This window comes from Pleurodeles waltl, chromosome 7 (genome assembly GCF_031143425.1).
Source record: "Pleurodeles waltl isolate 20211129_DDA chromosome 7, aPleWal1.hap1.20221129, whole genome shotgun sequence".
In the NCBI taxonomy this organism is placed as follows: Eukaryota; Metazoa; Chordata; class Amphibia; order Caudata; family Salamandridae; genus Pleurodeles; species Pleurodeles waltl.
The window spans coordinates 418,445,194-418,472,775 of NC_090446.1; the positions used below are offsets into that span (position 1 = coordinate 418,445,194).

At 46.3% G+C, this 27,582-nt stretch overlaps 1 protein-coding gene across 3 annotated transcripts in view; it reads left to right on the top strand.

Annotated features, from left to right (window-relative positions):
- The window catches only part of GSS (glutathione synthetase), a 1,684,034-nt gene that overhangs the window by 581,522 nt on the left and 1,074,930 nt on the right, over positions 1-27,582 (top strand). For all 3 annotated transcript variants that reach the window (XM_069243914.1, XM_069243916.1, XM_069243915.1), the window contains one exon: positions 10,191-10,271. In XM_069243914.1, coding sequence (XP_069100015.1) covers positions 10,191-10,271 — 81 coding nt within the window. The remainder of the gene's footprint in view (positions 1-10,190; positions 10,272-27,582) is intronic.

A 27,582-nucleotide genomic window follows, 5' to 3' on the forward strand; every position in this document is an offset into this window, starting at 1 on the left:
GAAGCACTCTGGGCACAAGGCCCCCTCCACAACCAGTGAAGAAAGCCATCCACTACCTCAGTCCTTGGTAGGATGAAGCACTCTGGGCACAGAGCCCCCTCCAGGACCAGTAGAGAAAGGCATCCACTACCTCAGTCCTTGGTAGGATGAAGCACTCTGGGCACAGAGCCCCCTTCAGAACCAGTGGAGAAAGGCATCCACTTGAAAGACTTTGGCTTTGCACTCCCCAGGATAAAGCAGTGGGCAACCCACCCACTGGAGAGACTTGAGAGACTGTGGCTTTGCCCTCCCAGGATACATCAATGGGCATGGAGCCCCCCTCGTGGAGCTGGCGTCATGCACTCATCCGGCTGAGGTGCCCCCCCTTCCTTTCTCCCTGAGGTGCCTGTTTGATTTCGATCTGATGCCCCAGCAGTGTTCTCTCCGTTTGCAGTCTGGTATCGAGTGTGGGCCTCGCCCATGCATTTTGGGCCCAGTGGTCCACGGACTTTGAATGGTGCACTATCCGGACTTGTATAGTTGGTGTACATAATTGTTTATACTGTATTTAAAGTGTTGACTAATGGATTGTTATTGATTACAATCATTACAATCCTTTCCTTTTGTCATTGCGTTCTTCCAGGAGGTTTGGGGAGTGTAAATCTAGTGTTGCAGCATGTATTGGTGTGTGTGTTGTTGAGGGTGGGGGTGTTGCGTGTGTGTGTCACTCACTTTTCCCTTCCCCATCCCCTGTGTTGTAGGTGCAGTACTCACCATGGTTGTCGCCGCCGTCGTTTGTGCTCCTGGTAGAGGAGCAGGAAAACTATTGCAGGGAGGGTTAGGAGTTGTGGCTCCATGGCGTCCTGGTTCCTCGTGGGTTGTGTAGAGGTGAGTGTTTCCCCTTCCAAGCCTGTTTCCAACGTGTTTTTGTTCGTGTTGAATCCGCCCCGGAAAAGGTGGCGGATTGGCCTCTCATAATAGTGTGGGCGGTACATTGTCTTCCGCCTGTCTGTTGGCGGTGACCGCCATGCTGTTTGTTTGTACCCCTGTGGCGGTCGGAGTGTTAAAGTGGCTGTCTATGTTGGCAGTTTCCGCCATGGTCGTGATTCCATTTTTTTTACCGCCGGCCTATTGGAGGTCTTACCGCCGCTTTAACACCGACCGGCAGGGTTGTAATGAGGGCCTAAGAGAGGTAATACAGGACTTGATGCACCCAAATCAATTGGGATTCATACCTGGAAGGTCGACCAAACTGAACTTACGCAGACTATATAATAATCTGGCTATGAGACTGAGATGTAAGCTAAAGGGCATGCTCACCCAAGCTAAACGGGCAACTGCTGGAAGTTCTGCAGTTTGCTAGTGATACACTCATGCTCAACCACACCACTGTGGGTCTAAAATGCTTGCTGGACAATCTCCAGAGCCATTGCAAGCAAAATAGACAGAACATAAGTCAAGAGAAAACCAAAGTAATAATTTTTTTAGAAGACTATGCAATCCAACTCGTTAAGAAAAATAGGTCCACATTCCACCTCTAGCTCAAATTCTGACAAGTATTTGGAGTCTTATTTCTCGCATCAGGCCACCACGAACGACATATGCAGACATAGGCTACCAAAGCAGCAGGAATTAGATTTGTGCTTGCAAAAGCCACCCAACACCTGACAAGCCTGTCTCTAAAACACCTGCTCAGTTTTAAAAGTTGCACTTCTCCCGTCGCTAACATATGGCCTTGTAGCATTTTCTGGAAAATTCATCAAATGGCTCAATCGAATAAAGTCTAAGCTTTACAAACTTATCTTTAGGCTAACAAACTCTGGAAGGGATTCACAACCCTGCCTAGAATTTGGCCTACTTGAGCAACCACTGGGGCAAAATTCAGCACTAATAAAATCTAACCCTGATCCCTTACTGTCAGTTCTACCATCAATTCTTTACTCAATGACCTACAAGTGGTACCAATGTGGGACCTCATCATATACTTAGTCAATTTTAAACATCTTAAAAGAACACACATTTTGAAATCGAGAGCCTAGACTTGAAGACATTGTAGGCAAAATAAAATAATGTATTTACTGTTGTTGTATCTCAGCTAGCTCTCAGTAGCACATCCAACCACCAAACAGACCAGAGAAAGACGTTGTTGGCAACCTCAAACATGACACTTTGACTCCCAAGGAATCTGCAGAGACAGATCCAACCCTTTCATGAGTTACTCTTGTGCGCGCAAGGTAAACACAAGAAGGATATGAAGAGCATTTTCAAGACATTTATTAAAATGATTGTATTCTTGTTTAAAAAGCGTGTGTTGCAATTATTGGAAAGTTGAGGAATACTGCAATTATCAGCATTGTTAGAATGGTGAACAATATAAACAATTCAACCATGGCAATTGTTGCTAATGTTTTGCATACTTACATCTGTTTCTAATACTACCTGAAAGAGAGCATAGCAGTAGTACCCTCTGCCAGATCAGGTGGGATAGTCTTAAACCCCTACCTTGGTGTTGGATGTCTGGAACCCAGTACAGGTTATCCTCCTTGGAAGGATGGAGGTCTGAGTCAGCAGGACTGCATTTCCAGTCGCTGCTCGAAGGGGTGCTGTGAAAGTACCAGCATAGATTTGGTCCTCTGATTGAATAATAGCACAGAAGCTGTTTATATAATAAAGTAGCATTCTTTTCACACTTGGAGAGAGACACAAAGCAGCTCATTTGTGTCGTCTAACTGAAGTGTCTTCTAACAAGCACATCTAGACAGCAGAACAAATGACATTGTGTTAAAAATGTATGGCCCTGGAACTAGCTGTACAGACTGCAGGATGTTGGTGCCTATCAGAAATACACATACAGCACATTCATTAACTAAAGTTTTGAAAAGGTTACTATGGAGATGTCAACTTAAGGAACTGAATCTGAAATGACAAGTGCATGAAAGCTACACGATAGTGGAAACATACAAAGGCTAACTCTGCCTGCCATTTTTGTTCGTATTTCAAAGAGCCATTTGCGCACATTCTCTGTGCATACCCAGCTTTCCCCCTGGGAAAGAAAGAAGCTTCTCTGATCACCTTTGTGGGAAATGATCATAAGAAACTGTGCATCTATGATGTAGTACTGCTTTCAAGGTACGGGTGGCAGGCTAACTGCCCAATTTCAATGAATTTACAGCCAAAGTCCTTGATGCCATGGACAAAACTATGCAATACCAACTGTAATGCCAATGCCTAGCCTGTTTTAAATGGTATACCAATGATATACTCTTTTTTTCTGTGGTATGCTCCAGTTTGTCTTTAATTGATGTGATATATATTCATATTTATGTAATGGTTGTCTACACTGTTCAGTGGCCAAAGTCCTCGACACCATGGAAAAAACAGGTTACCGTATTTTCCGGTGTATAAGATGACTTTTTAACCCCTGAAAATCTCCTCAAAAGTCAGGGGTCGTCTTATACACCGTTATCCGGCGTGCTGAAACTTCAGGGACAGGCGCCCTGTAGCTGAGCCACCGTGCGCTGCATTTGGAAATCGATTCCAAGCGTACAATGGGTTCCCCATCCCACAAGATTCAGTTACTTGTGGACACAGAGCTGATCGGTCGCACGTGAGTGGAGCTGTTCTTACCATGTGACGCAATCCTCGCTGGCAGTTGTCAAGACAGGCGAGTGTTCCTGCGCATGCCCCAGGCTATTCCAAGCACGCTATTACCATAGCAACGACATTTGTTTTCTGTTTCTTTCTTCTCACGCATGGCACTTATTAGGAGATTAGCATATAGTAACGGCCATTTTGGATTGGGATATAACAATATATATATTTTTTTTATATTTTGACCGCATTTAACTTTGGTTGTACTGCGGTTTCCACAATCGTACATGTAATATTCATTCTCCGTGATTGGCTGGTTGTTGTATGCTGGGATTGGTGATTCTGAGGGAAGGCAGTCTATCTGGTGAGCAGATACATTTGGTGGTGAATACAGTACAGTACAGCACAGCACCAGTGCCAACATTTTTATTTGGTGTGCGTTGGAAGAGGGGTAGTCTTGAGTATAGCCCAAACCCTATATTTTAACAGGAAAAGTAACAGGTAGTCTTTTACGCCCAGTCGCCTTACACGCCGGAAAATACAGTACTTACTCTAAGGGCAATGCCTAGCTTGTTTTAAAAGATATAGGGCCTGATTTAGAGTTTGGCAGATGGGCTTACTCAGTCACAGACGTGACGGATATCCCTGCCACCATATTATGATTTCATTATATAATATGGAAATCATAATATGGTGGATGTAGTCTTCTTTGTTGCTGCTATATAAAATGTGATAAAGATTTCTAGTTGCAAATTTCTTACCTTTGAAATCTCCCCAGGTGTCAGACTGGATCTGGAACATTTTTCGTGAGCAGTGCCCCGGCGCTCCTGTAGGTGGTGTTGATTGGCTCTATGTTGATTGTTGTGTCATCTGCGTTGGAAGTGACATTGCGGTATCTATATAGGCGTCCGTCCTTTTCTTTTCATTCCTTCCAAAGTGATCCAGTAGATCCAGATCCAGTCTGTTTTTGACTGGACTTTTTTGACTTTTTGTTGACTATTTTTGAGGTTTTATCTTCGGGTGTGTTGAGTATGTTATCACCTAAGATGGGTTTTAAGCCCTGCGGAGCCTGTCACCGACTGATGTCGGTGACGGATCTGCACCCTTCTGTCTTGCGGTGTTTTGAGCGCAACCACGACCTGAAATTGTGCTCCAGATGCCGGGCCATTCATCTGAAGGCTTTGAGGGAGCTGTCCCTAAAGCTGATGGTGGTCCGGCATGCGACTCCGCACAGGTCGAGGTCCTAGTCAAGAGGAAGATGCCAGTACCAGTCACGGAGCCCAAAATCATGTTCGTCCCATTCCAAGTCCTCAGGACGATTGGGTAAGTTGAGGCCTTGTTCTTTGGAACCTGCGCCTGGGCCTGCTCCATGCCTTCCCAACTTTCCGGGAGCTGGAGTGACTCCTGCCTAACTTAAGGAGTTCTATGAGGCCATGCGCCTCATTTTTGAGTAGTCCAACCCTGTTGGCATGCCTTTTGGTACACGGATTCGAAGGGGGTACCATCTGTTTCCAAGTCAGAGGCATAAGCCTCGACTCTGATGGGCTTGAGAATCCAGTCCTAGATTGGACCAATGCCGGTTGTATCATCTCGACCTTCCCCGACGCAGACGCTCCAGGCACCACCATCTCCATTGTCATCCTGACTCAGACACAGAAATATATGAGAGTCTCCCAACACAGACTCGGACGCCAGCAGGAGCTTTGCTTCCTAGATGGGAGCCTGAACCCTATTCCTTTGGGCTAGTACTCATGGAAGACTGGGAGGGGTCTCTGGACCCTTTAGAATACCAGCCCTATGAGGAAGTATACTGACGTGAGGATCTGCGTGAAGCCAGTAGACTGGACACCTCTCCAGATACTGGTATGCTTTCTCCTTCTACTGTAGCAACAGAGGAGGGGGCTTCCTACGCAATGGTGGTGCGAGGGCAGCTGAGGTCCTAGATCTTTATCTTCCTTTGGTGGCAGTCAACACTAATATCTTGACAGAAGTGCTGCAACCAGGAGTCACCACATGCAAACCCCTACTCCCATTCAGTGGTGCACTTATGGACGTTCTTTTGGGTACTTACTCCCAACCCAACACAGGGGTTCCTGTGAATAGGTCGATTGCCGACCGCCATTGCCTCTTACCTGGGGATCCAACCTTTTTCATGCAACATCCTACGCTCAAGAGCTTAGTGGTCCAAGCCTTAACCTCCAAAGGTACTTGCCCTAGAGCTCCCCTGGATAGGGAATCCAAGAGGCTGGACTCATTTGGAGATGTTTTCTTCTGCCAGCCTGCCATTGTGGTCCGTGAACACCGCATGCCTTTTGGGCTGTTATTTCCACAACCTTGTGGGACACGGATGTGCAAATGCTGCTGCAGATTTCGGTGGAGGTCCTGACCGTACTCTCTCGGGCTGTTTCTGATGGGAGAGGTGCAGCAAAGTTCACAATTTGTTGAAGACTTGACAAGTTCGAATTGCTAGGCAGAGCAAATTCCACAACAGTGGTCCTGAGGCGCCAAGCCTGACAGAGGACGTCTGGCGTTTTGGAAGATGTCCAAGCTTCCATTATGGACATGCCCTTCCCTGGCACCTGTCTCTTTGTAGACAAGGCAGATTCTGCGCTTGAGTACTACAATGACTCTTGGGCTGGGGCCAGATCCTTGAGCCGTGCGATAGCCCCCGTTCTCTCCCTCTGCTTTTTGCTCCTTTCAATGCTATTCAAGGGTCTTCCAGGGACACCAATTCCCAACAAGCCACCATAACACGCATTCTTCCCAGCCTCTGCGTGGACAAGGGCACAGTAATCACAGACAGGTCAGGTGTCCTATCTCCTCCCCTCCCACCCACCCCAAGTGCAGCAGCCTCAACACCCTCCTAGTCTGCTCCTTTACCACCATGGGCACCCAGTTGGAAGCAGGTTTTGCCATTACCTGCTCTGCTACCGGTCCATAACATTGAACAAGTGGGTTTTGCTGATTGTCCGAAGGGGCTACTCTCTCCCCCTCAAGGCTACTTCTCCATTCATGCCACCATCTCATGACCCGCTGAAGGAGGATCATCTGTCCCTTCTCCATGAGGAAGTCACAGCTCTCTTGGCCATGGGAGCTATAGAATGGGTTTTGGTGCCAGAAGAAGGCTGTGGTTGCTATTCCCGCTACTTTCTGGTTCACAAAAAGAAGAGCCTTCGTCCTATTTTAGATCTCCGAACCCTCAACTTCTTCCTCAAGACAAAGAAATCCAGAATGCTGGCCCAGGTCTTGTCTGCCCTGGACTCAGCAGGCTGGATGGTGGCATTGGGCATGCAGGATGCATATTTCCATATTTGCATCCTGCCTGGCCACAGACGTTACCTGCAGTTTATGGTAGGCCACAATCACTTTCAGTTCACTGTGCTTCCCTTTGGCCTTACCAGCACTCCTCGGGTGCTCACCAAGGTGATGGCGGTTGTTGCAGCTCATCTGCGGAGGTCAGGCGTGCCAGTCTTCACCTATCTCGCAAACTGACTTTTCGTCTTCCACCTCCAGGTTACGGTGGACCTTCTGTGTTTGCTCAGGTTCACTATTAACGTGCTGTATCACACTTGACTCACTCTCAGACACTCCCGTTTACGCTGTTCTGGATTCATGCTCCCCAGCAGCGAGTCCAGGATAGTCAGGCTATAATGCTGATGTTTTAGCCTCTGTCCTGGATTTCGGTGAGACTGGCTCTGAGGCTGTTGGGACTTATTGCTACCTGCATCCTGCTGGTGACACATGCCAGATGGCACATGTGGCCTCTGCAGTGGGACCTGAAGCTTCAGTGGGTGCAGCATCATGAGAATCTCTACAACATGGCCCAGATCTTGTAGGGAACTGCAAAAGATCTGCAGTGGTGGCTGACAAACTGCAACTGGGTCACAGGTAGAACCCTATCCTTTTCCCAAGCAGATCCTAGGATGGGGTGGCCATCAGGGAGAGGTGGAGATCAAAGGATTCTGGTCTCTGACAGAATCTGAATTCCACATCAACTTGCTGGAGCTCTGAGTGATCTGACTTGCATTGAAAGCCTTTCTACCCTCCATCAAGGGAAAGCTGATGCAGGTGTTCACGGACAACACCACTGCCATGTGGTACTGTAACAAACAGGGTGGGGTGCAGTCATGGACCTTTTTTCAAGATGCTCTGTGTTTCTGGACATGGCTGAAACAGCAGGCCAATTCCTTGGTCGTTCAACATTGGGTGGGCTCTCTGAACACGAGAGCAGACAAACTCAGCGAAAGATGCCTAGCAGATCACGAATGGCATCTCCAAACAGAGGTAACACAAGGGCTCTTTCAGCAGTGGGGAGAGCCTTGGTTAGATCTGTTTGCCTCCTCAGAAAACATGCAATGTCAGCAGTTTTGCGTGCTGGAGTTTGCAATACAGCTCTCGCTTGAAGACACTTTTTGCTCAGTCCACCTGTATGCCTTTCCACCCATATGACTTCTGTCTAGAGCTCTCAAGAAGATTAGGAACAACGAGGCCCAAGTCTGGGCACGGAGTTTCCGATATCCCGAGCTGTTGAGCAAGGCCACCGATCCTTTGATCAGCTGCCACCAGTGGAGGATCTTCTGTCGCAGGGAAGGGTTCTTCACTGAAGCTTTCCACTCTCCCCCTTCTTGCGTGGAGGTTGAGTGGCAACAGGTGACAGCTTTTGGCCTACCTCCCAAAGTCTGTAACATTATCATGACAGCCAGTGTCCTTCCACCAAGATGGTAAGCACCTGCTGGTGGAGGAAATTTGTGGCGTGGTGTACAGAGAAATATGTCTTCTCTCTCTGCCCCCTTTCTGAAGTACTCCTCTTCATTCTTTCCCTTTCCCAGAAGGGCTCTGCTCTGGGTACTCTTAAGGGCTATCTGTTGGCTCTTTCTGCCTTCTTGTGGTTGCTGGATCAACCCTCTGTTTTCAAGTCCCCTATTGTACTTAGGTTTCTCAAAGGTCTTACTCATCCCTTTCCTCCTTCCCCATTCATTATGCCCCAATGGAATCTTAATTTAGTTCTCACTTTTTTCAAGCCTCTCCACAACTGTCCCATCAAGCTTCTCACACTGAAAACAGCTTTCCTTGTGGCAGTTACATCTGCCTTTAGAGTGAGTGAGATGGAGTCCTTGTCATTTGTCACTCTACCTCTCTATATTTCCTAACAAACTGGTGCTTCCCACAAGGGCCTTTTTTCTACCAAAAGTGGTCCCAACCTTTCATGTAGGCCAATCAGTCATCCTGCCTACTTTTTACAGATCTCCACATCATTCTAAGGGAGTAGAGAGACTCCACCGTCTGGACCCAAAAAGAGGGTTGGTGTTCTACCTTGATGTTACCCGTGACAGCCAACTCTTTGTTGGGTATATAGGTGCGACAGAAGTACAGGCGGTGCAGAAGCTAACCATCTCTTGCCGGGTCGTGTTCTGCACAAACAATCTGCTACCCAGTGGCCAAGGAGCAATCGCCTGATGGTTTGCATGCTCATTCCTCCAGAGCTAAAGCTGCGACCACTCCGTTAGCATGCAGAGTTCTCATTCTGGACATCTGCCAGGCAGCAACATGGGCCTCTCTGCACATGTCTACTAAACATTACTGCCTGAGCAGTCCGGTCTAAAGGGATGGACACTATGCCTGTTCAGTCCTGCAATACTTTATCATTTGAAATTTGTTCTCAGACCCACCTCCGGGGATGGTATTCCTTGGGATCTATTCAAAGGTAAGGAGTCTGCAGCTAGAGATTTCTATCAGATGAACAAGTTACTTACCTTCTGTAACGCCTTATCTGGTAGAGACTATATCTAGGTGCATATTACTTAATGAACCACCAGCCCTCCTTGATTGTGCATGAATTTCTTAGTACAGGGATAACCCTTTCTATGACCTTGTTTTGACACACCTGTGGTCTGTGTTTTTCATGGTTCTGGAAACTGACGCCAGCGCACATAGGTGGCACCTATATAGGTACCTCTACATCACTTCTGGTGCAGACAGTGCCAATGATGGATGTAGAGCCGAACTACACAACATACCAGCGCGCAGAGGTACTGCTCATGAAAACTGTTCCGACCACAGTCTGACGCCTGTGGAGAGAATTCAAATGTAAGGAATCTGCGGCTAGATATAGGGCCTGATTCTAACTTTGGAGGACGGTGTTAAACCGTCCCAAAAGTGGCGGATATACCACCTACCGTATTACGAGTCCATTATATCCTATGGAACTCGTAATACGTAGGTGGTATATCCGCCACTTTTGGGACGGTTTAACACCGTCCTCCAAAGTTAGAATCAGGCCCATAGTCTCTATTAGATAAATCAATACTAAAGGTAAGTATCCCTTTCTTTAGAGTATTTGTACAATTGTTTAGATTGTCTATATATTTATTTTGGAATGGTTTAATTAACAACCAACTGAAGCTCTCTTTATCTCCCATCCCCTTCAACAGTCTCATGTTCTGTCTTGTTGAGAGCACTTCACTGCTATGCATTTATAGAAATGGACAATAAAAAGCCTGTTGTGTCAAAATAATGAGTTGCTTAGGTCCAATCATATTTTTGGGATATTATTATATAATAGTCCTACCATATTTGTGCACAGTGTACAAGCTGACAGTACTACTCCTAATGTTTTGCAGGGCTCTAGTGATGTTTCTGGTTGAAAATGTCCAAAGGAATATTTTAGACCATCGCTACATTGAAAATGAACTGTGGAGAAGGTAAGCTGTGAAAGGTGATGGTCCAATATTTTTAATAATCATAACTTGTGAAAAACTGTTAATATGCTGTATGTTGAAGGGCCTGGCTTAGCATTGTGCTGCCCCCATCTAGACTTGCTGCTCCTGCCGCCCTCTTGCCATTCATTGTCCAAGTCCATGCCCTGCTCCGTCATTACAGCCCTGTGTGGCCGTTGGTTTGCCACTTACCTTCCCGCCTGCCCTGAACAGTTAACTTGCTGCTCCAACCACTTCCTCCCTACCCTCTGTTTTCCGAGTCCATGCACTAGCCCCCTCCCTCCTTTCCTGCATGGTCCGATGTGCTGCCACTGCACTCCATTTAGCTTGATACCCCTGCCCACTCCTCCTGCCCTCCATTACCCAATTCTGTGTCCCATCATTGCCCTCCTGTTTATTCTCTGTGCTTCGATTGCTGCCCTTACTCTCCTTCTCCCTGCCCTCCGATGTGTGTGTGCATGCCCCTCCTCCCCCCTTTTTGCCCACCATGTTCCATGGACCTGCCACTGCCCTTCCTATCTAATATGAGTGTCCTGTTGAGCTGCCACTGCCCCTCCCACTTGTCTAGCTTGGTCAGATGGCTGCTGCATGTCCCTGCCACCTCCACCCTGCCTACCCTAGTTCTATGACCCTATACCTGCCGTCCTGTATTCCATGGTCCATGTAGCTGCGCTCCCTCCTGCCCTCCATGCTCTGTTATACTGCAACTGCTTGTCCTGCCTGCCCTGCATGGTCTGGCGTGAAGCCCCGTTCCCTGCCCTCTCTGATCTGTGCCAGCCCCTATCTTTCCCTTCTGTCCTCCCTGGTCCTTTGTGCATGCCCATCGCTCTTGCCCACAATGGCTTTTGGGCTGCCACTAACCCTTCCACTTGCCGTGCGTGGTCTTCTGTATTGCTATAAACCTTTCCCCCTTCTCTATGTGGGGTCAGCTTGCTGCCCCTGACCCACTCCCACCTTCCCTCTGTTTCTTGTGTGTATGTCATTATAGTCTCACTGTTGCCCTTCATGGTGTGTTGTGCTTCGAGTGCCCATACCACCTGCCCTCCATGGTCAGCTTGCTGCTCCTGCCCTCTTGCCCCGTCCTCTCTTTTCCATGTGCAGGCCCCTATCCCCTCCCTCCTGCCTTGTCTGGTCTGTTGTCCTGTCCTCCATAGTCCGTTATGCTGCAGCTGTCCCTCCTGTGTATCCGGTATGGTCAGCTGGCTGCCTTTGCCTCTTTCCCCTCTACTCTCTTTTGTCCAAGTCCCTGTACCCTCCCTATTGCTTTCCATTGCCATTCCCGCTTGCCCTATATGATGTATTGTGCTGCTGCAACCCTTGGCGCCTGCTCTGTAAGGTCAGTTTGGTGCCCCTGCCCATCTCCCTCTTTCACCCTGTTATCCGAGTCCATGTCTCTACCCCATTCCTCCGTGATTCACTGTACCATACTTACAAATATTTCAAACTTTGCAAGAGGACTGTTTTGGAAAAAAAAACCTTGCCAATTATTTTTTTACAATTGACTTGCATTGAAAAAGAGAAAGATTTAGGCAGGAGAGACATCAAATTAAGCCCTTTTGGGCTTAAAAACATTGGAAGTCTCCTGCTTGGATTGGGGCTGTTGGCATGTATGGTATGGTTGTACTACTACTGCCTCTTCCTTCTGCCCTCAGTGGGCTGTTAAATTTCAACAGCCTCTCTTGCCTGTCCTGCATGGTTGTTGTTTTTTTTGTTTTTTGTTTTTTGTTTTTTTGCCCCTGTCCCACTTTCCCCTACCTCCATGCTCTTTTATGCTGTCACTGCCTGTCCCACCTGCCCAGCATGATCAACTTGTTGCCTCTGCACCCTCAGCTCTGCTCTGTTACCCAAGTCTGTGCCTCTGATCTCTGCCTCCTACAGTATTTTACAACTATATTAATATTCTATATTTATTATAAAAGTGTAGCTTGCCTGATGTCATCTTGATGGAGTCAAAACTGTAATACCTAAAGCATTTCCTTTAGGTAGTATACAAATGAGAGGAAATTATTCCCGTAGCAATTATGATCAGTGCTCTAAAAAGTAAAATGAGGACATATTTTATAAGTTCTCAAATAGCGGCAAAGCACTTAGAAATTATTTGCTCTTTTTTTTTTTTTTTATCCTGGTGGTCACTTGATTATATGTTACACTTACGGGGGAGGATGTTGTGTTGCTGTAGGTGGCTGGCTTTCTATGTAGTGTGCAAAGCTGGGCTCACTGTGCAGGGAGTCTAGGCAACCACTCGTTGGTGTTCTGTGTGAGCCACTCACCTGAATTCCAGGCGTTCCGATGGGGAGATGTTAATTCCCCAATCCTGGTGAGGACTAATGTGACCGTGATGAAGAGTACATTGCCCTCTCACAAGTCCTTAAGGGGAAGGGGGTTTTGGGAAGAGAAAATACCAGCTTCTGCTTCATGGAATGCAGAATTGGACTGCATGTTGTGTTCGGCATCAGGACTACTGATTTCTCAAAATACTGGGTTCTTCGTTTTTAGGATTCTGGGCTGCAAAAGAATTACTTCATTAATACATTGAACTTGCATAAACTATTGTGAAACTATACATTGTTGACACATTGTGCAAATGTTTCTCTAAGGCTGACCAAGTTTCTTCCTCTGTTTACAATAATTTCAACACTCAACTTGAGAAAAGGGCTTCTTTCTGTTCTGGAGTAATCTCTTGCCAATAATAGTTTTGATAAACTTGCTCTATTTCCAATATCCTAATTCTCAGGGGAGCGCTTGTTACTGGAAATACGTCTTTCCTTAATGTCTGTTTAGCAATGTCTTGGATTCCCACCCAAACGATAAATCACGCTAGTTCTTATTGTCATAAATTATTTAAAAGACAGAGTTCTGTTTTGTTTCATTTACGCGATTAATCACTTTACCTTGAAATTAATTTACGTGGTTAAAAATTTCAAAAGAACCCAAACTGGTTTTTTTGGTCTTTCTTATTTTCTCTACTTTACAGGAAATAGGGTATTGTAGGCAGAAGACAGAAGAGTACAGCCGGGACTCCCCAGGAAGACAACCAGAGGGTGAGGATCACCAGAACTCAACTGGAGACTGTCCGGAGGATGAGAAATGCTGGAACTTGACTGGAAGCTGGTCGGGGAACGAGGAACACTGAAGCTCGACTGGAGGCAGTCTGGAGAACAAGGAACTTGACTTGCACTAGAACTCTACTGAAGGCAGACTGGAGGACAAGGAACTTGACTGGAAAGAGGTGAGCAGAGCAATAGGTACGAAACCAAGCAAGGCCTCAGACTCACAAGCATCCTTAAATAATTAAATGTGCACGTGTGCTTTTTGGCAGTTGATTGCTTTAAAGGAAGTGAGCAATTATCCTCCTGATTGTGTGACATGTTCAATACATATCACATTGTGAAGAGCACATGTTTTGGCAGTTACAGTTGATGTAATGAATATACCCAAATAAGCAACAGCATCTTACTGTAATCAAGCTCTTGGATGTGCTAGTGTACCCACAACAGTTGGTTTACAGAGGTAGAGAGAAATTTTGCAGACCAAAATCACAAACATCAGATAAGTACTTTTTAAGTTATTATTTTTCAAGGTTTAGCAAAAATAGTCTTTTTGTGCGTAATTACACACCATAGGAATCAATGGGAGAACACTTTCAAAATGCATATAAAATCAGGCAGTGTGTTTACCAATGTCTCCTATTTTTCTTAGACCAAGACTGTTAAGAAGTCCTTTTGGTCAGCCAGAGGAGTTCAGGTGGTTCCTGGTTTTGGCAGGAAGAACTGCTGAAAAGTCCTTGGAGCTGGTGTAGGACCACTGTGGGGTACCACTTGAAAAAGCAATATACAGGTGGATTTTGAGGAAAGTCCGGTGGGTCCCCTTGGACTGTAGAGGTCACAAGGGGTGGGGGACTGTAGGAAAGTACCATCTTGCCTGGCATGTTACCCCCATTTTTCACTGTATATATGTTGTTTTAGTTGTATGTGTCACTGGGACCCTGGTAACCCAGGGCCCCAGTGCTCATAAGTGTGCCTGAATGTGTTACCTGTGTAGTGACTAACTGTCTCACTGAGGCTCTGCTAATCAGAACCTCAGTGGTTATGCTCTCTCATTTCTTTCCAAATTGTCACTAACAGGCTAGTGACCATTTTTACCAATTTACATTGGCTTACTGGAACACCCTTATAATTCCCTAGTATATGGTACTGAGGTACCCAGGGTATTGGGGTTCCAGGAGATCCCTATGGGCTGCAGCATTTCTTTTGCCACCCATAGGGAGCTCTGACAATTCTTACACAGGCCTGCCACTGCAGCCTGAGTGAAATAACGTCCACGTTATTTCACAGCCATTTTACACTGCACTTAAGTAACTTATAAGTCACCTATATGTCTAACCTTTACCTGGTAAAGGTTAGGTGCAAAGTTACTTAGTGTGAGGGCACCCTGGCACTAGCCAAGGTGCCCCCACATTGTTCAGAGCCAATTCCCTGAACTTTGTGAGTGCGGGGACACCATTACACGCGTGCACTACATATAGGTCACTACCTATATGTAGCTTCACAATGGTAACTCCGAATATGGCCATGTAACATGTCTATGATCTTGGAATTGCCCCCTCTATGCCATCCTGGCATAGTTGGCACAATCCCATGATCCCAGTGGTCTGTAGCACAGACCCTGGTACTGCCAAACTGCCCTTCCTGGGGTTTCACTGCAGCTGCTGCCAACCCCTCGGACAGGCATCTGCCCTCCTGGGTTCCAGCCAGGCCTGGCCCAGGATGGCAGAACAAAGAACTTCCTCTGAGAGAGGGTGTGACACCCTCTCCCTTTGGAAAATGGTGTGAAGGCAGGGGAGGAGTAGCCTCCCCCAGCCTCTGGAAATGCTTTGTTGGGCACAGAGGTGCCCAATTCTGCATAAGCCAGTCTACACCGGTTCAGGGGACCCCTTAGCCCTGCTCTGGCGCGAAACTGGACAAAGGAAAGGGGAGTGACCACTCCCCTGACCTGCACCTCCCCTGGGAGGTGTCCAGAGCTCCTCCAGTGTGCTCCAGACCTCTGCCATCTTGGAAACAGAGGTGCTGCTGGCACACTGGACTGCTCTGAGTGGCCAGTGCCACCAGGTGACGTCAGAGACTCCTTCTGATAGGCTCCTTCAGGTGTTAGTAGCCTATCCTCTCTCCTAGGTAGCCAAACCCTCTTTTCTGGCTATTTAGGGTCTCTGGGGAAACTTTAGATAACGAATGCAAGAGCTCATCCGAGTTCCTCTGCATCTCTCTCTTCACCTTCTGCCAAGGAATCGACTGCTGACCGCGCTGGAAGCCTGCAAACCTGCAACATAGTAGCAAAGACGACTACTGCAACTCTGTAACGCTGATCCTGCCGCCTTCTCGACTGTTTTCCTGCTTGTGCATGCTGTGGGGGTAGTCTGCCTCCTCTCTGCACCAGAAGCTCCGAAGAAATCTCCCGTGGGTCGACTGAATCTTCCCCCTGCAACCGCAGGCACCAAAAAGCTGCATTACCGGTCCCTTGGGTCTCCTCTCAGCACGACGAGCGAGGTCCCTCGAATCCAGCGACTCTGTCCAAGTGACCCCCACAGTCCAGTGACTCTTCAGTCCAAGTTTGGTGGAGGTAAGTCCTTGCCTCACCTCGCTGGGCTGCATTGCTGGGAACCGCGACTTTTGCAGCTACTCCGGCCCCTGTGCACTTCCGGCGGAAATCTTTTGTGCACAGCCAAGCCTGGGTCCACGGCACTCTAACCTGCATTGCACGACTTTCTAAGTTGGTCTCCGGCGACGTGGGACTCCTTTGTGCGACTTCGGGTGAGCACCGTTTCACGCATCCTCGTAGTGCCTGTTTCCGGCACTTCTCCGGGTGCTACCTGCTGCTGAGAGGGCTCCTTGTCTTGCTCGACGTCCCCTCTCTCTCCTGGTCCAATTTGCGACCTCCTGGTCCCTCCAGGGCCACAGCAGCGTCCAAAAACGCTAACCGCACAATTTGCAGCTAGCAAGGCTTGTTGGCGTCCTTTCGGCGGGAAAACACTTCTGCACGACTCTCCACGGCGAGAGGGATCCGTCCACCAAAGGGGAAGTCTCTAGCCCTTTTCGTTCCTGCAGAAACCTCAGCTTCTTCTGTCCAGTAGAAGCTTCTTTGCACCCGCAGCTGGCATTTCCTGGGCATTTGCCCATCTCCGACTTGCTTGTGACTTTTGGACTTGGTCCCCTTGTTCCACAGGTACCCTAGATTGGAAATCCACAGTTGTTGCATTGCTGGTTTGTGTCTTTCCTGCATTATTCCTCTAACACGACTTCTTTGTCCTTAGGGGAACTTTAGTGCACTTTGCACTCACTTTTCAGGGTCTTGGGGAGGGTTATTTTTCTAACTCTCACTATTTTCTAATAGTCCCAGCGACCCTCTACAAGGTCACATAGGTTTGGGGTCCATTCGTGGTTCGCATTCCACTTTTGGAGTATATGGTTTGTGTTGCCCCTATCCCTATGTTTCCCCATTGCATCCTATTGTAACTATACATTGTTTGCACTGTTTTCTAAGACTATACTGCATATTTTTGCTATTGTGTATATATATCTTGTGTATATTTCCTATCCTCTCACTGAGGGTACACTCTAAGATACTTTGGCATATTGTCATAAAAATAAAGTACCTTTATTTTTAGTATAACTGTGTATTGTGTTTTCTTATGATATTGTGCATATGACACTAAGTGGTACTGTAGTAGCTTCACACGTCTCCTAGTTCAGCCTAAGCTGCTCTGCTAAGCTACCATTATCTATCAGCCTAAGCTGCTAGACCCCCTATACACTAATAAGGGATAACTGGGCCTGGTGCAAGGTGCAAGTACCCCTTGGTACTCACTACAAGCCAGTCCAGCCTCCTACAGGGACTCTGAGTACAGCTATTTCCCTGGTGCAGGGCCCAGGGAGGCCAGGTGCAGAGTAGATAGATAAGCCAAGAGCTGTGCACAAAGTGCCCTTGGAACCAGGAAGAGGGTCGCTTGCCAGTCATCAGGGCCACTCTGGTGGGTGGTCCTGGTGGTTTCTGAAGTCTCTTGACTGGGGCTTCCTCCTGGTCCTTTTGGACTCCGGAGTGGACTTTCCTTGCTGGTGTCCTACATTTAGGGTCCAGTACCTGGAGCTATTGCACAGTTCTGCCACTGGAGATAGCAGTGCCACCAAGCTTGGCACGCTTGCAGGTTTTTTCCTCACGGTCGACGCATGACATTTGGTTTGGCCGCGGCATGCGGTTCCTTGGTCAGCAGCTGGTCAGTGAACTGGACTTCACTGGTCTTTTGGTCTTAGTTGCAGGAGAGTGATGCCTTCACTCTGGAGAGAGATCAGCACATTTTTTTTTAGAAAAGTGGAGATTCTCTGGCGATTTTTAGAGTCCCTCTGATGTCCGAGCAACCCCTCATTAGCGATTGTCGAGTCCCAGGTGCAGCAGGCAGGGTTTTATGCCTTTTTCTTGATGCAGCAGGACTTCAGTTCTTGAGCCTTGGGTCTTCTTTGTTGCTGGTCTTCTTGTGTCCTTGGAATCTGAATCTCTGGTCTAGGGGTGCCCACTAAAATAGTGTAATTAGTGGCTGTTTAGGGGAGTACCTAGTAGTGACAAATGGGACAACTACCTTAGGGTTGCTGTATCCACTGTGACCACTTCCTGTGGCTTGGGGTCACCTCCCTATCCCTGATAAGCTATTTCCCTACCATGTAAGATGGAGGAAAATGAAATGGAGGGGTCACCTTGCATGCAACACCTTAAGGGTGGTGCAAGCTGGTGGTGGCCACTCCTCCTGTCCTTTGTGTTTTCCCGCCGTTGCTTCTGCCAAAAGTGGGGGTTTACAATGAGGACGACCATCTGCTTCCAGCAGCAGGCCTCGGGGTCGAGTTTCAAAGGGGGTAAGCCCTTTGAAGCTCACTAGCAGGGCAGTGCACTTTCCTGAGGAGGGAAGCGTGACACCTCCACCCAGGAAGGGCTTTGTTCTGGTACCCAGAGAGCAAGAGCTCTCACCCCGGGGTTCCAGAATACTGTCTGGTCATGACAGGCTGTTTGTGACCAGCCAGCAATCATGCCAGTGTTAGCTTTCCAGGGATCACCTCTAAGGTGGCCTCTGGGTACATTTTGCAAAAAATCCAATACTTGTACCAGATTTGATTTATCATTCTGCGTTGTTTGAAACCAAACAACCCAGGATTCAGAGTAGCCATCCTGTAGCTGTGAACTCATACTGACCAGTGTCTAGCACATGGGTACTCACAAACTTTTTCTCGGGGGCCAAAATTGCAGTATGGTTTGCGGCCGAGGGCCGCACTGAAGTGACAGTGGGGGTGGGGCTTAGAGGGGGTGGGGCTTAGAGGGGAACAACCACCCCACCCCCTTTTTCTAAACAATGCTAAACAATGCTGTATTTTGAATCCAGGTATAACTACAAACCTACAAAGGGGACATTTTGAAAAACATTTTTATTATCAGACAATAGTAATCTTAAGAGGCATGGCATGGTAATTCTTGTGAACAGGATATGCAGCACAGGCCCAATGCAGCACAGTTTTCTCTGAGTCTGGAAAATAGGTATGTCAAAGGAAGACATACTACGAACTTATTTTGCACTTCATGTCTCTTATTAGTGTTCTGTAATCTGGTATTATGTCTGAAACGGCAAGCCTTAAGAGCTGATCCAGATGTAAGTCTGTTAGCTTATTTCTGAATTTACTCTTCAAAAGTCCCATTGTGGAAAACGAACTTTCGCAAACATATGTTGACCCGAACATACAAATTATTTTCTGGGCCACTGTAAAAAGAATAGGAAATTTGTCAGAAGGCACAGTGTTCCAGAATTCTTCTGGTGCCTGCCCCAAAAAAGATGCTTCAAGAGCTGAGTTATGCTGCATGTCTATCAGCTCCATTTGTGCTTGCGGTCTTTTCACGCCAATAAGTTCAACAGCATCAAGATTTCGTGTACTCACCATCCAGGGGTTTTCAACCAGCCTGAATAGGGGGGTGAGGGTTCTGAATTGAGAAAATCGCCTTTTGATCTCCCCAGAAATTTCCTCAAGACATGCACCAAGATTTAGCGTTGGCAGCATTTCTTGTGCATTTGGAAACCTCTGAGTCACAGCCAACAGTTTTGGAAAGTGGGTGAAGTCAGCAACATCCATTTGTTCTTTGAATAGCACAAGCTTACTTTCAAATGAGTAAATACCATTCATCATGGACCACACAAGCTGTTGTTTGCCTTGCAGCATCAAATTAAGAGCATTGAAGTGTGCAAATAGATCTGAAAGAAAATCTAGCATTAAAAGCCATTTCACATCCTTTAGTTCTGGGAATGTTTGACCTCTGCTGTTTGTAAAGTGTTCAATTTCAGGAAGCAAAGCAATGAACCGCTCCAGAACTTTCCCTTTGCTTAGCCATCGCACTTCAGTGTGCATCAAGAGGTCTGTATATTCAGCTTCAGAATCCTGCAGCATAGCCTTAAAAAGTCTATGGTTAAGGTCTTTGGCACAAATAAAATTAACAATTTTCACTGCAAGTTTTAGGACGTTATTCAGTTCTCCATGCTTTAATTTTGCACACAGAACTTCCTGATGAATAATGCAGTGGTAGTCTATTACAGGCTGTCCAGTGAGCTTCTTTTTAAGCAAAGATACAAAGCCTCTGTCATGGCCTACCATAGCAGGCGCGCCATCTGTTGTGATGCTAACAAGACTGTCCATTGGTATGTGATGTGTTTCGAAGTAGTTGCAGATACTGTCCAGAATATCTTCTCCTCTTGTGTGCCCGTGCAGTGGTAGAAGGCACAGGAGCTCTTCTTTGGGATGAAGTGATTGGTCCAAATACCTCACCCAAACTAATAACTAGGCCACATCGCCTATATCTGTGGACTCATCCATGGCAATGCTGAAGAACGGTGACTCTCTGACAGCTTTGATCACCTGCTCCTGGATATTTTCACCCATTGCCTCTATTCTGCGTGCACAAGTGGAATCCGATAGCTGTAAGGCACCAATTTCTTTTAAAATGCTGGATTTGTTGCTATAGTTCTCAAACAAAATTTCAGCTGCTGAAAGGAAACATTTCTTCACCAGCTCTGCCTCCGTGAATGGCTTCTTATGTTTGGCAAGCAGGTAGCATATTTTGAATGATGCTTCTGTAACAGCCTCAGATTCCTTCATTTGGCAAAGGAAGAGCTTCTGCTGGGAAAGAAGTGTTTGCTTTAACGATGCCACTTATGCTGAACGCAGTTGTGAGTGCAATGGGAAGTTCTCACTATAACTTGCGTGTCGAGTTTTGTAGTGCCGTTCCAGGTTATATCTCTTAAGAACATTTACTTTCTCTTTGCAAAGCAAACAGGTAGCTTTCTCCTTTGGCCATTCAACAAACAAGTACTCTTCTTCCCATGCTGCCTGGAATGATCTGTGTTCACTCTGTATGGATCTGGGTCGTTTGCAAGGCTTGGTAACTGGACTGTAGGCCATTGGTCTCAGCAAGTTTGTGCAATGATTTTCAAGGGTCAGGAATCAGATTTTCCCCTCACAGCCAAAGGACCGACACCACTTCACGACCGACAACACTTCACGAGCGACCGATGGACCGACTCCGCCTCACGACCAATGGACCAACACTGCGTCTCGCTACAGACCTCTGTGCACAACAGCAAAGTAATATAAAGTGATGTGTAAAAGGAAACCAAGCATACCGTGATCTAACAATTGGCAACACACATGCTGGCCTTTGCCGATTCCCAGAGGACCATGTTATAAAAAGTATTTTTTGCAATTATGCTTGCAACCTGCTAGGAATACTAGAGTGATAATGAGGCCAATGAATGGTATACGGGCCTCTTTTTAGAAACTGTTTTTTTTCAGCATGCTGGGTCACACAGCAATAGAAATCAACTGTGCGCGAAATGCCAGGGGCCAGATAAAAAAAAGTGTATTATTGTAAGACATTTTCAACAGCCCTGGCTCTAGTAGTATATTCCTACACTAATCACAAGAGCCAAATGGGAATGTTCCAGAGTATATCCCTATCCTAATCACAAGAGACATTTAATTAGATGCAGCAGCCAATTCCAGCCGACTAGACGGAGCCTCCACTCTGCCTCCTCCTAAAAGCCTTATCAAAAGCTTGGGCGTCTGGCTGGATCCCCTATTATCAATGGCTCAACATGCCAATAGAATAGCAGGAACCTCATTTGCCCTGCTCAGGATGCTGAGGAAGGTGCTAACGCTACTACCGTTTCTGGCTAGAAGATTGGTCATTCAGGCGTTGATAGGTTCTCGAATTGACTTTGGCAACGCCTTGTTTATAGGAGCACCTAAATTTGTTATCCAAAGACTACAAAGAGTACAGAATGCTGCAGCACGCATACTCTTAAACATCCCCAAGCAACACACTATACGAGCAGGAATCGTATCTTTACACTGGCTCCCGGTTGAAGAGAGGATTCAGTTCAAGGCCCTATGCCATATTCACAGGGCCATTTTCAACAAGGGTCCGGAAATGCTTAAAACATTGGCACAGGTCTATATTCCAGCTAGGCCACTCAGATCCTCATCAGCTAACCTGATCATAGTACCGTCGGTGAAGAAAGCAAGATGGGGAGGAAGATCACTGGCATATCAAGGTGCTGTGCTGTGGAATAACCTGCCTTTCAGTATAAGATCTAATTCTCAAGAAACTTCCTTTAGGAAGGACCTGAAGACCTGGTTATTTAAAATCTAAATTCTTCGACGAACATAAATAGTTCAGCTTTGCTATGGCATTAGAAGCGCTACGAGGCCTTCGGGCAGTTAGGCGCTATATAAGCACACTTAACATAACATAACATAACATTTATCATCCGCACCCCTGGGATGAGGAGTAAGCTGAAGGTGTTTGCCCATCACACAAAGTGTACCCCACTGGACACTTCACAAATGGTTTGATTTATATTGGGATTGTCATCTGATTTTTGGTAGTTTTCATGGGTGGGTGGTTTCTCTCTGGCTGTACTGGGTTGGTGGGTAAGGGTTATAAAAGTAAGCATTATTGTTTAGAGGTTGCACAAACAAAGGTCTAACTTGGTGCCTAAGCATTACAAGACAAAGATACAGCAGCACAGTTCTTACCCTTGCAGGGTCCGGTCTATCACACACCGCGCCATCTGCTCTCACCCCTATCGCCATCTGCACACAGCGCCATCTGCTCCCACCCCTACCCCAGTAACACACACAGCGCCATCTGCACACTGTGCCATCTGCTCCCACCCCTACCCTAGTAACACACACAGCGCCATCTGCACACTGCGCCATCTGCTCCCACCCCTACCCCAGTAACACACACAGCGCCATCTGCACACTGCGCCATCTGCTCCCACCCCTACCCCAGTAACACACACAGCGCCATCTGCACACAGCGCCATCTGCTCCCACCCCTACCCCAGTAACACACACAGCGCCATCTGCACACACACAGCGCACACACACAGCGCAATCTGCTCTCACGCCTACCCCAGTAACACACACTACATTAAAAACAAATAAATAAATAACCAAAGAGCCTTACCTGACTCAAAGCACTGTAAAGATGCCACAAATGTGGAACAGCAGGCATGCAGGCGGGCAGCAGACGTGGAGCCGGTGACAGGAAGCAGACGACAAAGCCCCGTAAAAGTTAGCTGCAAGCGCTGACTTTTATGGGGCTTTGGCTTCCAGGATCGTCAGGGTAACGCCATAAACAATGGCCGCCGTACGTAAACATAGAGGAGGGCCGCGGGAGCATGCGCAAGGAAGCCACTGTTGCGCATGCTCCCGCGGCCCTCTTCTATGTTTACATACTGCTGCCATTATGATATGGCGTTTGGTGTGCGTCTCGCGGGCCGCCAAGCTAGGTCCGTGGGGCCGCTGGCGGCCCGCGGGCCGTACTTTGAGTACCGTTGGTCTAGCACATGCATTTAAAATGGCTGCTCTGTTCACTTACTATATCCCAAGGTTGGCAAGGATACAATAGGGGCACATTCCTCATGCATCTATGCCCACACATACAGTATAGTGCACCCTGCTTTAGGGCTGGAAGACCTGCCAGAGGGGTGACTTACCTATATTGCATGCAGTGTGTAGTGGACAGGGCACACAGGCTGTGTGCCATGTTGAGTTTCAATTTTAGGATTGCACCAGGACACTCAGCCTGTCCCTAGATATGGCTCAAAATGTCCTATTGACAGCCGGACAGCAAGCCCAGCATCATAAGGTTTTATATAACTTATATTATACACCTGCTAAGATCGCTAGCTGGGGTAGGACAGAGTGCAGTACCTGTCCTCAGTGCAGGAGTTCGGAGGCAGATCTCTGCCATATGTTTGTTAATTGTGGGAAATTGTCTAGGCTTATTAATGATATTTTGGAATGCTTGAAAAAACTGCTGAAACAGGATATTAATCTAACACCCCAGCTGGTGTTGCTGGGGGTTGAGGAGACTGCAAGAATCAATCACGATACTTTGTTTTTGACAATGTCTGTGCTACGTGGGTGTGTGGCATCTGATTGGTGGGAACCCGAGCCCCCTTCCTGGAATCAATGGATTACAAGGCTTTTAGCCGTATATCACTTGGAATATTGTTTATATAGGATAAAGGACACCGCATCTAGAAAAAGAGGCTCTAGAATTTGGGCACCTCTGTTCTTTACCAGTTGTATGAAAGCATCAGCAACTAATATCTGTTTACCTATGTATTGATTATGATTCTTATTTTTGATGAAATTGTATACTACTGTGTCAAACATTTTAAAAATAAAAAAAGGACACTGAGCCTGCAATAACAGTGCTGGGTGCATCTGGATGCATGGCCCATGAGTGTGGCACAGTCTGTGCTGCTGCCCTCAGGGGCCTACCCTTAGTACCCATGCTCTGGGTACCTAAGCCATTTACTAGGGACTTATAGTGGCAGCTAAATGTGTTGCCAATTGTATCAATACCTTTTTTAGGGAAAGAACACTGGCAGCCGGGGACCTGGTTAGCAGGACCCCACTGCCCTCCAGTCCAATTTGCATCCAGAAACTAGGCAGAAAGTTAGGGGGGGGATACTGTAACAGGGTGCCAGTTTCCCACAGTTACGACCATAGCTAAAGAATGTGCAACTGGAGAACCAGGTTTGAATTTCAGCATCCGCTCGACATCCTGTAATTTCCCAATGCCTAAACCAAAGTAAATGTGTCCTTGTGTAATGTAACTGATGCTTATGTAAAGCACTCCAATACCTTTGGGTCAAACCTGCACTATATAAAACTGCAAAATAACAACTAAAATTAAGTGTTTTGGAGACTTCTGTCATAGGGCTATACCTGGGCTACATTTGGATGATATTCGTGCTACATTTGGGCTCTTTATTCTCCGGTGGCCATCGTGGGAGACTTATTTGATGTCAAGCTCCCTAATTTCATCATTTACTGCAGTGTCCTCAGTAGAAAATGCTAATTTTTCTACTTCAAGATGGTATTCATATGTGCTGCACTTCTGGTATACATTCAGATTGCTAACACTCTGCTCATTGGAACACTGTAATGAAACTGCAGATCACAAGGGTCTGCTGCTGGTGTTGAAAGTGCATGTTTCAGTCTGCATGTCAGAATGTTTTAATGAAATAGAAAAGGAAGATATTTGAGAACTCACTTAAAATGTATCCTAGTTTTTCTCTCTGTGGCACCAACCATAATTTGTAAGATGCAGTGAACCTCCTAATTGTGTTGCTTTCTACATTTTACCAGTTTGATTCAGTAAAGATGGCTTCAGGTTTATCACATTTTTGTCATAAGTCAGACTGTTAGCGCTATGGGTGTTCTTTAGAACACTCTGGAAGACTGCAGTAGAACACAAGAGAATCAACTGACAGGCTGTTTCTGTTCGAAGTACATATTTTACTGAGAATGTTAGACTTAGCTCTCATATGGCTGAGAAAGATAATGTAAATTTACAGAAAATATGCTCTCATTTGAGCTTCTGGAGCACCTTCCATAACCTGTATTTGAAAATCATGAAAACACAGTTTTCTCTCAAACATGATTCATGAAATCCCAGCAGAAGGCTTTTTCACTTGATAAAATCACCTTAGAACACACCACAATTCCTAAAATTGGAATGGTACCAGCAACAAATTGTTTACATTGTAACTGAAATATGTTATTACCTTTTATACGTAGTCCTTTTTGTGACACTCAATAAATATATATTGTTTTTTCCCCTGAAAAAAACAAAGGTTACAAGGGCATTAGAGTTAGGCAATAGAATTTAAAAATAAAAAAAGCTTAGAAAGTCACTTAAAAAACAAAGGCTACAGTTAGGCTTGCATTTTAAATGCACAAAACCATAGAAATTAATCTGTTACAGATAGTTACTTCAAATAACTATAACTTGTGCCCTAAGCTAACTATAACTTGAGAGAGATAATATTCTCTATTTCTCTTCCATCCCATTATGGAAAGCTCCCACTTGCTGAAAGCGGAGTTAAATTTTATTTTGCTTGGCGAGAGTTAACAGCTCCCGCCAAGCAAAAGCAAACAGCTACCTCCCAAGGGTGAGCATTTCTGGAGGTAGCAGGAGCCGGCCCTGGGGGGTGTTGGTCCCCAAGGCCATGTATGGCTCCACGAGGGGGCCGTGCATCCCCTCTACTTTATTCAGTTTTGCCCCAGAGCCGGGGGTCTGCAGTGGACTTCCTCCTTTGTTATTTGAGCCCTGTGGAGGTGGTGCCTCCTGCATAAATTTACGTGAATTTTCCCTGGGGAGTGGCCGACCCCAGGGAGCGGGGGGGCCACGCAGCCCCCACTCCTTTTCTATCCCCCATATTATAATACTCTTGAACCAGTGGAGTGGTGGTTCCCGGGGCTATGATAAGCTCTAGAATTGGAGCCCTTGTGCTCCCCTCCTATATTTTATAAATGTCCCCTGGGCCTGGCCCACCTGGGGGCTAAATGAAAAGCAAGCAAGGGACACCGCCCTTTTTTTTTCTTCTTCTAATTCATGGCAACATTTGCAAATACTCCGCATTTTTGCTGTGAATTAAAAAAAAACAACAAAAAAAAAAACTGCCTTTTAGCCCTTGCAGAGTGACAGTGGACCAAGGCTAAGGGGTTAGGATAACAGTAACCTGCCCACCTTTTTTTTTGTTTTTGACTTGGCTGAAGCAGAGTCTAAAGTGGCTGCCATCACTTCCTGGTTGAAGTGTTGGCAGCCATTCAGATCTCTGCATGAGATCTGCAGTATTTGCGAATTCGTCACAACCTATATATACAAATTTGGATGTCCTTTAACTTCTTCTAAACTATGAACTGATTTACACTAAATAAAAAAGGCTCACCTGCAGACCAGAAGCTACCTTTCTGCCAACTTTGTTGTAATTCCAAGCAGTGGTTCATGCTGCAGGTGTCTAAAGAGTCTATGAGAATTAACATGGGAAATTCACTTTTTTTTACCCCTCCCACCTCTTTTCTCAGCCCCCACATGACGGATCCCCCCGAAACTTTCTATGCACATCAAGATTCTAGAGGGAACTTTTTGGGGGGACATTTTGGGAAGATTTTTAAAACGGCACCAAAGTTATGGGCAAAACAAAATAACTCTTTTCTAGTTGAAACTAGATCCTAAATACTTGCGACCACCAATAAAATCTGTGTGTGTATTTACCAAAGTCCAGCGTCAGTTAACACAAGGAAAAACTCACACTCCGAGATATGCAATTCGTGAAGTTTATGACCAAACCGGCTGATGCGTTTAAACCAACAGGAACTTGTCAAAGCCTTAACATGATGCAGAGTGCCCAACTTACCTCATGAATACACGCAGTGGTTTCATAGAAAAAATACAAGTCTTGCATGATCGCATCTACATTATTAACACACAAAAAATAAAAATCAGTTAGTGCTAGGCATGCTGAACAATTAACCCTGGAAAAAATAGATGTTGACAATATGACATGGTTGACACAGAATATTCCCATATTGGAAAACAATTACATAAATATGAATTTGCACAATCAATATTTGTAAAGAACAAACAGGCAGATAGGGGCACTGGTAGTGAAACGTGTATGCCGTCAAGCTGACGAGTACAACCCCACCCTCCCAACTAAATGAGTTGTGCTTGTGAAATGGGGCACTTAAAGATATTACTGTGTCAATTAAATGCCAGGTATTCCATCACAAGTATCCAAGATTCAGTAAACACAGCTAAATGGCTACCTCACGTACACATAGCCCTCACTTTTAACTGAACCAAAAGCAAGTATACGAAAAAAGAGGGGAACAGATGACAAAAACATGAG